The sequence below is a fragment of the Colias eurytheme genome, chromosome 7 (genome assembly GCF_061535395.1).
Source record: "Colias eurytheme isolate Ceu_HAF_F1 chromosome 7, ilColEury1 Martin Lab GWU primary, whole genome shotgun sequence".
Lineage (NCBI taxonomy): Eukaryota > Metazoa > Arthropoda > Insecta > Lepidoptera > Pieridae > Colias > Colias eurytheme.
The window spans coordinates 4345048-4356165 of record NC_142986.1 but is presented as its reverse complement, the minus strand read 5'-3'; the positions used below and the strand labels follow the sequence as shown (position 1 = coordinate 4356165).

Sequence of the window (11118 nt, the reverse complement as noted above, 5' to 3'; positions counted from 1 at the left end):
TAAACTTAAAATTGTAACAAAATTATAAGAAACATAATCGTACAGAGGTATTTACATAATTTATTAACTATATTATTTACATCTTATGATAACATTAAATGCGGGTTCTATCCTACATGATGTTTAATTTTAACTTACCTACGTAAAGAGTAAAAAGCATAGCTATACTAAAATGATGACTGTAGTTAAAATTATAAAATACGTTGTGATTCGATAAAATTAATATAATAATAAACGAAATACAAAAATCAACGGAATAAAAATGTGTTTAAATATAAAAAATGAGAAAAAGGTTTAAATTTCAGTTATTTCTAATACCTAGTCTAACCTAAACTTATGTTATATTATTTACATATAAATCTTATGCAGCAGTTACCCTCACTAGACGAGTATGTAACCTAAAAGGCACATTTGTACCTCAGAAAGCAGCTGTTGCTTCAAAATCGTATTACTATTACTTTAAAACGGATTTAAATATGGATAAATTCACGCAATAAAACATTTATTGATTTTAAAAATGTGCAAGAGTTGTAAACAAAATGTTCTCTTTAATATTAAAAAACGTACAACACCTATCAATAATTACGCACTTACAATAATTATTATAATTCGTCTTTTGGCAGTTTAAAATACTGGTCGCGCTCACAAATACACAAGCATCCATTAACAAATATTATTCTGGGCCACACTACATTCGCAAATAGTTAATTTTACTGTAACATTACTTTTAAGCATTGAGGATTATTATAGAGAGGACACCACGAACAAAATCTGTGCGACAAGCGCGGCGGCGCGGGGCGGCTAGGGAGTCATTCAATTTGCAAATATTCTGCCTATTATTACTTATAAATTAAAACCAATCAATGTAACAAATAAATATTGTTTATCTTATTAAAAAATACGAATAAACTTATCAATTAAAACCAATCAATGTAAAAAAAATAAAAATTGTTTGAGACGATTGACTCTAACTCGTGTTAGAAAAAGCGTAGTAGCGATGGCCTCTCTAGTACTTAGTACATATTAACTCAATGCTTTTAAGTTAATTCACATCAGTCGTGAAAAAAGGCGGGAATTTAGTCGAAAAGCGCGCGAAATTTGGGTTCGAGCAATAACATTCTTGTGGAATGTAGGGCGGCCTATACATCGAAATCCACATCCAAACCAATATTGACGAATTCAAACCATTTCATTCGATACATTTCTCTTATACGGCGGAATTCTTTCCTATAATGGGCCCGCCGCTGGTAGCGTAAACCCGACGACCGTCAAATTCAACTGATGAATTCCTCTTGATAGCATCATCCACGTCCTTCAATGGTTCCTTTTCATCCCTGAGAAAAACAAGTTTACTATTCATTTATTTCCCAAATAAAAAAGCCTATTTACAAATTGCGTAGCTCATTCACCATCTTCTTAATAACTTCTAAACTAGTTATAAGCACATATTTACACTAATATCTACAAAAGGAAACAAAATTATCTTCGTTTTATATAAAATGCTTTTAACAGATATTTGAAAGCATAGGTACATTAATTGTAAAGTAATATTCAAAAGGTATTAGTAATTAAAAAACAAATGCATAAAAATAATCTGTTAAAAACATCAATATTTAAACTCCAAGTGAGTCTATTCAAATATTAAATACCAAACTCGTTACAGATACATTAGCTGAAAATAATAATTTACACAGAACGAAGCTTAACTAAATTATGCACAACTATGAACTATGGCTAAATAAAATAAAAATGGCAGTGCAAGTTATATACATATTGGCTGATATCTTACACTGGCGTTGTCGGGATATAGCTACAAGTGACCCGAATATAGCAGCGTGGAAAATACAAATTTAGACTTATTATTCAATATATTTCATGTTAAATTAACTGGGATCTTAATACTTAAATAATGTACACAAACAAAAAATCGTTAGACGTAAAATGAATGAACAAAAGGAATAATATGAATGAAATCGGGTTGAACAGTGGAATAAATAAAAATACTGTCGTAAGAGATGTTCCAAGCATTTTTGCTTTTTGTGCAAGAGAGAATTTTACCCGAACAACCTTCTTCAAATATATACACTAATTAAATAATTATCAAACGAACTCATTAATCCAATTATAGCTTTCCACGACTAATAACTACTCGGTAAGGCAAATGCTAAGCGGACGCGTTGTCTATATACAAAGTGACAGACCCTCGAAATTACAGGCGGTGATTCTTTGGCAAAAACTAATTCTCTTCTTGAAAATAAAATAAGACATAAATTGTAGCACCTAATACCAAAAAATGTTGGTATTCAAATTTTATCTGTAACACCATCCAGTTGTTTCAATATTATAGTATTTTTCTATCTTTCAGAAAGATTTCCAAAGTCATCTGTTGCTGTACCTATCTGATTTAATAACTAAAGATTCTTTACATTACTTTGCACAATAAGTATTATAAGGCATTATATTACACTACACACTGTCACCATAAGCACCAACCAAAAGATATAAAGCCACCCTTTGTAGCTTTAGATCTCAACCATGTAACAAACTTTCTTCCTATTTATGTACAATAAAGAGCATTCAATATCAGCTTAAATACATGGCCTAGAATGTTGTTTCTTTGTATGTATTCAATCAACAACAGCTTAAAACAGTAAAAACGCCCAGAATCACCGCCAAAACTAGCATCGCACACAAGCATGCGTTCTTACGTCGGCGTCGGCACGAGCTTGACGGGCGGCGGCAGCGGCGCGGGGGACGGCGCGCGCGGCTTCGTGCTGCAATAAGGGAGCGGGAAGCGCCAACCGTACAGACTAGCGGGCAGAAACATCTCTCATCGACTAACGTTTGTGGGTGATGGGGAATAAACAGGAATTGGTCATAGTTTTGTGGCTGATTAGGAAGAGATAGGAATTGGTCAAAGGTTACAGCTTGACGGTTTGGTCACATGGAATTATGTAAAGCACGGTTTGGTCACAGGTTTTAGTACGAGGGTTTGGTAACATGGTACGTTAAATCTGTTATGAATCAATTTTGTGGAACTCGTGACTCGTGTTAATGGAACGTTTGTGGAATGGTAAGGACGATAAAAGAAGGGAACAGGTGATAGACATAGTGCATAGTGGCTTTTGGTTACATGGAATTATGTAAAAATGTTTTATCAATTGAATAGTGTGTATCGCTTATTATTGGAATATACGATTAAAGGAAAGAAAAGTCAAACTTAATTCAAAGTTTAAAAATTATAATTTTGAATATCTATTATTAATATTAAGTTAATAAAATGAACACATAAAAACAAAAATAGAAGGGAACAGATAATGCATAATAACTAGAAACTAAACGTACAAAATTTTAGTCACAACATTTTGTTAAAAGTTATACATATAGTTGTCAATGAATAAGTAATTAATATTGTTATCAAATGCGGTAAAAACACAGAAGAAAAAGTGTAAATGATAATAATGAAGTATGTTACGAATTACGACGATGAACATATTATAACGAAATAAGAAAATAAATATTGAATTTAAAATAGCATAATTGAACTTCTATGTTATCCAAAGTGCTTGAGACAGCATGATATGTCAATGCACTTAACGTTAAGTAACGTTTCCAATGTGGTAAATAAATAAATAGGTGTCTCTTTGATAGCGCTTCATATGCAAATCGCGGGTAAATAAAAATTGCCATATATTGGGTTCAAAAACATGTGCGTAGGGAACAAAAGAAAATAAACTTAAAAGGAATCGCAATTTCAATTATGATTTAAAGAAAATATGAAAGAAATTACCTTCCCAATTTGGCCTCGTCGTCCTTATGAGTCTTAACACGCTTGCCACAAATGGTAGCAATGACACCTTGACGTCTAAAGCAGAATAGAAGGAGGTCCACAATGAGCAAGCACAGAAGAACGCCGGCCAACGCAATTCCTATAATTGATCCACTGGACAGCAGTTGAGGTGGAGCAAATCCAGATCTTTCCACACCTAAGAAAATAAAAACCATTAGATCAAATACAGCATAAATCTAATTACAGAGACAGTAAAGTCTACATCAATCGATTACGATTCAAAATAAATAAATATGTTTAATCACTGAGACTTTACTGCTCTTCGGATGGTTAGTTTTATGCATCACATCAAAGCGGCTGACAATGTTAAGTGATATGAAAATGATTGTAACAAATGCATTAGAAGAACATTAATAAGAAAATACGAAAACATTTATTACAATCCAGCAAATTGAACAGAGAGTGCTTTCAGAAAGACAACGTGCACCCAATCACCGAATTATTTTTAAGAGATCAGACAAATACTTCGAGAATAACAAATTTTGATAGAGAAAGCTCTCCGTTAGAATGAAATGGGGTTTGAATAAACATGAAATGGCACATGATAACAGCGGAAGATTATGATGCATAAAATAGTCCTAAAAACAGTGAAAAGAAAAGTTGTCAAGATGCAAACATTCCAAAATTGAATTAACGCAAAATAAATGTTCAAACCCCATGACAAAGTTTGTCGATACTATAAATAAGCGAATAGTCATCTATTTGAATAAAATAAACATAAATATTGTTTTAATAATATTACCATCACCACATTTAACATACGTTTCTTAAATAATTCTACATAAATACTTAAAGGTACTAAGGGTAACATTCGTTGTTTGAAGAAATCTTTAAATTTGATACAAATCAAACAACAAATGTTTTAAATAGACGTATAGGTTATACAATAATTTCTAAGGGCCGAAAGTACCTAAAAGGTTGAAATTTTGACACCTGAATCTATTTTACTTAAATCCTGACACCACTCATGCTAAAACGACATAAATAAATAATGGTCAGTACTAACAAGATGTTCCTACTAAAATAAATTCTAAATTAACACAATCTAGTCGACTAATATCTAAACATTAGAATCTAACCAAATAAGTAAACTATGACTATAATTGAAAATATGTAGAAGATGTAAAATATACCTTAAATGCTGATTAGGAAGGTACTTATTCAAACCATGCTGGTGACGGTTGTACTCATAGACTTAGGAAAGTGAATTAGCATGTAGAGGGTCATGCAATATATAATATGTATGTAATTAGTACATTCCAAAAGAAATTTGATAGCAGATATTAACTATTACATAAGGATAAAAAATATTATATTTACCCATATATCAGTCAGGGCCACAAACACTCTTTTCAAACGGTCAACATTCAAAGGGGTTATTTTTATCTGGAGCATCTTGACAGCTTTTTGCTGTTATTTGATATGTTCAATAGCATTTTTAGTTTTAACATTTGTATCAAAAAGGGGATATAGAAATAAAAAATAATGAAGCAGTGCGATACTGTTTGAAGATGAATCAATGTGTTTGAAAAATCACAGCTTCATTATTTTTCATTTAAATGAAATTAGTAATAATATTTGTTGATTTTCGAAACATTTATTCTCTTCACATTGGTCATTTCCTGTCTTTATTGTGTCATAATTCATCGAGTTCTGCAAAGCATTCCAACCTATCTAATAACTTATCTATACGTCGATAGATTACACCGTAACATCATTGTTTCCACATACAATAATTTCAGATGGACGATTTTGTATTTTATGTCTATATTATTTATCTAAGTCTTATTAAAAGGAATACAATAGTCATCAAAAATTCGTACACAACGACTTAGCCTACTGTTATGTTCTAAGTAGGTTTTTTATCAAACGAAAATACTGATACGTTTCGGCAGTGTTTCTCATATTTTATTCCCTAATTAACTAACTACTTACGTCCTACCCAAATTTAGAATTCATCATGAATATTTAATAGATGTGTTACCAAAAAAATTACATTTTCAAAGTAGAAATTTACAGCATACATTTTTAATAAAACATATAATAACGTATCATTTTCAATGACATTTCGTTCAAAACATTTAATGATATCTATAGCTATTATACAGTTAGTAAATTGATTTATCACAATAATCTAAACAACAGTCGTCTTTGGACTTAATCAAATTTAATATTTTTTTCTATTATTTTAAATCCCGAAATTGAGATTTAGTACTAATATTGCAAAAAGAGTGTCCATTACTTTGTGAGCCCCTTGGAAATTGCCTGGACTTCCATTGGGGTTACCTAAAAAATATTAATTATTATAAATACATTTAGCACAGCGCGAAGCTAATGATTCATAGAATATCTACATAGAAAATGAAAATAATTATTAACCGTAAAATATATAAATGAAACTTACCATTACAAAAACTACACGAAAAAAAATAATCGCTTCATTGAAAGTAAATCTGACGCCGATGAGATGACAATGTTGAAATGAAACGCGTTAGATAAAACCCATGCACAAAATAACATACATTTTAAATCAACTTAAGCGTTTCTGGATAGCGAAAACAATAACAGAAATCGTTTTAACTTACAAAAAAAAACAACAGTTTTCACGTCACAATTCTACCGATACAATGTGATTACAATTTCCAGTCGTTAATCTACGGCAAGAATCTGTCAGTTAAATAGTACATATTACATAACATAAAAGAATCGTAGGTAAAAACAAAACACAAGTCGAAAACAAAAAGAACTTAATACAACATTGTACTCATAAAGAAACATAGCCAGTGTTGTCTATCTACAGATGCAAGCGAGAATGATCACAAAACGATAACAAAGGTGAGTAATAGGGCTAGAACAGGGCACGCGATGGTCGTCGTTGAAGTTGGAGTGGAGTTCGGTTCGGGTGCGGTATAGACATCGTAGAACCCGGCTCGATGCGGTATTTCGTTATGTTGGTACTCACCGAGGGCGGTTTGCACGTAGAGCTGTGCTGGGAGGGAATAGCCGAGGATATTGTGCGCGCGCACGTGCATGCGGTATCGTGTGTCCGGGTGGAGACCACGCACTTCATAGTTAATCGCTTCGTAAGATTTTAGCTCTTCAGTGACACAGTCGGATTCGCCTGATACCCGCCATTCTCCGCTCACTTTTAGCACCTGCAAGTGTTGAGTTTACCAAAATGTTTTAAATTATGGACACTGTTATAATTTCCTCTAAAGGATATCTAAATATATAGAACGTAGCTCTCTTAGAAGTTTTATTTATTCCTTAAAAGTACAAATATTGTGAATCTACGTCTGTATATTTGTGACTTCTCACACTAAACCTACGAAATCGACTGATGAAATGTAATATTAGATACCTTATAATATAAGTATACCGTGAAATAACATAAGATAATTTAATGCAAGCAAAATAATAGAGGGAAATTAGTTTTATATCAAAATCAGTCTGAAGGCAACTACAGAGAAAAGAAGACAAAAGAGATCAAGATGATGAAGAGAGGATGTTCCAAGTATTATGAGAACTTTAAAACTATTTGCTTTGCGGAGATTTTAATGGACATCCGTTTAAAACGATGGTAGAGTTTTAATAGAAAATTAAATTAAAAATGATATTCGTATATAAATTTGAACTTGATATTAATGGTTTATTTTCCTATTTAATATCATGAATGTAAATAAAATTAGACACAGAATAAAATTAAACAAGCAACTTACTGGGCAATAGCTAATCTCATACATATCGATGGGTTCACCATTATGGGCAGGAACTTTCCATTGCAATTCGTATTTATCTGCATATTTTCCATGAATAAGTGATTCAGAACTAATCGATTCCCTCCATTTAGGCTGTTCTGGTGGTGATCTAAGACAAAAAATACTGTTTGTACAAAAATTTCAACAAATACAATAAAGAAAAGACATTTTACTATAAATATAAGACATGTTATCGATAGAAAACTCACCTGATTAAGCATTTCATATAATGTAAAGTAATAGGTAATGAGTAATGACTAATGAGGCGTTAAGTTATCAAAGGAAATATTACTGAAAGATTCACAAATATAGTTGCGATATCATGATTTACTGAATAAGCAAAGATTGCCAATTAATATATTCTACTGTATACAGTTACAATATATTGACTTAATATTTTGACGTTGTGGAAACGGAAAGAATCTAATATTGATTAATCTTTGAAATAATCTTCCTCCCACAACGGTCTCGAGAGAAAAAGCAAGATTTAACAATAAATATCCAACTTATTAACAATGTTATCATTTAGTTTCAGGTGAATATTCTATTCCTTTCGGTCAATAAAAGGAAAAAATTAAAACTAATCTAAATCCTAAAAAAACGTCCACCCACGCCAGGAAAGAAGTTCCCAAGAATATTAACATTTTTTATATTTTTTTCTTAATAAATTAACGATTTCAACCTTAAAAGACCTTAAAGCTTACTTACCGACGAGGCATAATAACGGTGATAGGAGAACCCCAGCTACCAACACCGACTTGGTTGACGGCTGCGAATCTAAAGTCGTACGTGAACATTGGCCTCAAATTCTCAATAATATACGGAGAATTGACGGACCAAGTTCTGTTCATAGCAAGATTCCAGTCGAAGTTGCCGTTTTCCTTGTATTGAGTGGTGTAGGCCAAGATTGGTGGGCCCATGTCTTCAGCGGGACCAACTATGCTGAATGATACTGATGTGGCTGTTATTGTTTCTTGTTTGGCCTAAAATTTATGTGATAATTAGAAGTGTGAAATATATTTTGGTCATGTTATCCTATAAATAGCTTTTGAACTATCGCTGGAAGGACAATTATCACGGTCCTACGCTACTCTTTTTCCAGGATCACTTGACACATTAACTTCAAAAAAAAGACGGGTTGCACTCCGGGAGTGCCGGCAGAAGTGAAAACTTGATTATTAACGTTGAGCATGTTTGATATCCATCCGTCTTACGCTTTTTCGATCAGGTCACGTGTCCTGACGCGAGTTTAAGATTTTATACCCATTACAGAAAAAGTGCTCAACGCCGCTAAAGAAGTTTTCACTTCAATAAGCTAATTACTATTCAAAACATACCTGTACAACAGGTCCAGGCGGGAAAGCCTCTCGCAACTGAATGATATGTTCCGCTTCGCCCATAGAGTTAGTGGCAATACATTTGTAGACCCCGTACAGGGACCTGTCTGTTGGCGTCACTGTGACATAACTGATGGGCCCCGAGCCGTAGATCCTGACTTGTGGGGACTCGACTAAGTCAATGTCGTGGAATCTAGAAGTAATATTATAAACAAAGAGAACATAATAAACGGTCTAAGAAAAATTAAATGATCTGAATAACCTATGGTAATTTTCATAAAAATAATATTAGAGTAAATTCAGACTTTAAGAATCTTTTGATTAACAATGGGTCGAGAAATAATCCACGTTTAACTTAATTGACTATAACATTAAATGTTAATCTAGATTCTAGTGGTAAACTCAAGAAGATAATAAAATCTATAAAAATATTAATTCACATAACCTATTTATACCCAATAAAATTACAAACACCTTCAACTACACTACATACATACACACATACATACACCAGGAAACCACAAAGCAATCCTCGGAAACTTACCTCCATTTAATGGTTGCATTAGGAATACTCTCAGCTATACAACTGATATTGACAGGTTGCGAGTTCCAGCTCCAAATAGGCACGTTCGTCATGTGCGCGAAAGTTGGCTTGAATTGTACTGTTAAATGACCATTCTTTCTTGCTTCTCCACCTTTAGGAATGTACAGATTTTTAGAATGAAATAGGTTTGCAACTTTGCAATAATGACATAAAGGTATATTAAAAATAAAGCTAATAGATGTTTTTTTGGTATCTATAAAAGTGGTAATAATGCAAACTATTAAAATAAATACTGTCTAAAAATGCAAATATTTTCGAATTCGCCTGGCAGCACATACAACAAGCTACATATCTCCGTAAATAAATATTATATGAGATATGGTAAAAGCTGTTATGTTTTACCTTCGTTTTCAGCAACACATTCATATAAACCATCGTCGGTTCTATTCAAATTAGCAATAGTTATAACCGCACTCGATTGCATTTGATCACCAGTTTGACGGTCGCTCGTTTCAATAGTAATTCTGAAAAAAAATCTCATTTTAACATAATATAATTTACTCCCAAAACCTTTAGTATCCAAAAATAATCTATCAGGTATCTCAAGTGTGAAGATCAAATATCACGGAATAACTTTCGAGAAAATTCTTCCAAAAGTAGAGACAAAATATAATCCTTCTTTTCCATTTACATATTTTCCAATCAAACAAATTACTCATATTAACAATATTAAATAACATACAATAACCCGAAACATGTTGCAGAAGACCCTTACCTTCCATCATCATTCGGGCCATTCAAGAACCGTTCCGAATTGCTCAGTTTCCTGAAACTGATTCTAGGCGCTGGTCTACCAGTGGCCTTGCACTCCAGTCTTCCTTCAGTTTTCTCAGCAGCTGTTATATTATAAAGCTCGAATATTCTAGGCGGCACTAGAACTTCCACTTCAATTTCAGTCTCATTATGACCAGCTTGGTTGACGGCACTGCAAATATATTTCCCGTAGTCGCCCGCCTCCACTCGATCAAATGTAAGTAGACCATTAATTTCGTTGACGCTGAAACGTGATGCTGTTCCCAAATTCTGCAAAATACGCTCTCATTATTCTCCTATGCATGGCACTAAGTTCTAATTTTGTCAGTTCAGAAAATGCAAAAGCGGCATCTCAAGATGTAAATTGAAGAATTCAATTAGGATCAAGATGATAAATATTAAAGATTCTTTTACAGGTTTTAAACAGGATTTATTCTGTTTAATAATTTACAACAGAGTTACGGTGAAATGTATCGAGTTTATCTTATCCTAACTAATGAAACATCTTATGATTAATTCTTAATATAAGTAATTAAGTATATATTCAGTCATAGAAATACATTTAAATTTTCAAATAAATTGTGCCTCGTAACATCTCGAACAAGTTTCAGAATAAATTAATTTCGATATATTATCATACCTCGCGAGTAGACGCCTTAATCCAAGAGTAGGTTGGTGGTGGTTTGCCCCTTGCTTTACAGGTAATGGCTGCTGAAGTGCCTTCCTTGATCGTAACCTTTGTTTCCCTTTCCTCCATTTCTGGCGCTGTATATACCTGGTAAATATATTCATTTCATATTTGGTCCTTCGAGTACA

General features: G+C 32.8%; 1 protein-coding gene across 3 annotated transcripts in view; it reads right to left on the bottom strand.

The window, feature by feature from the left end:
* Positions 1 to 1035: 1035 nt before the first annotated feature.
* Positions 1036 to 11118, bottom strand: part of LOC149906987 (fasciclin-2-like) — a 102820-nt gene continuing 92737 nt past the window's right edge. Inside the window, exons 6-16 of one of the 3 annotated variants that reach the window (XM_090104040.1) lie at positions 10943 to 11077; positions 10265 to 10572; positions 9892 to 10013; positions 9490 to 9640; positions 8946 to 9138; positions 8317 to 8591; positions 7570 to 7717; positions 6813 to 7005; positions 3791 to 3986; positions 2709 to 2810; positions 1036 to 1334 (exon numbers count right to left, since the gene is read on the bottom strand). In XM_090104040.1, the coding sequence (XP_089960166.1) occupies positions 1208 to 1334; positions 2709 to 2810; positions 3791 to 3986; positions 6813 to 7005; positions 7570 to 7717; positions 8317 to 8591; positions 8946 to 9138; positions 9490 to 9640; positions 9892 to 10013; positions 10265 to 10572; positions 10943 to 11077 (1950 nt within the window). In that variant the 3' untranslated portion in view covers positions 1036 to 1207. The remainder of the gene's footprint in view (positions 1335 to 2708; positions 2811 to 3790; positions 3987 to 6812; positions 7006 to 7569; positions 7718 to 8316; positions 8592 to 8945; positions 9139 to 9489; positions 9641 to 9891; positions 10014 to 10264; positions 10573 to 10942; positions 11078 to 11118) is intronic. The other 2 variants (XM_090104041.1, XM_090104042.1) reach the window with 2 other exon arrangements.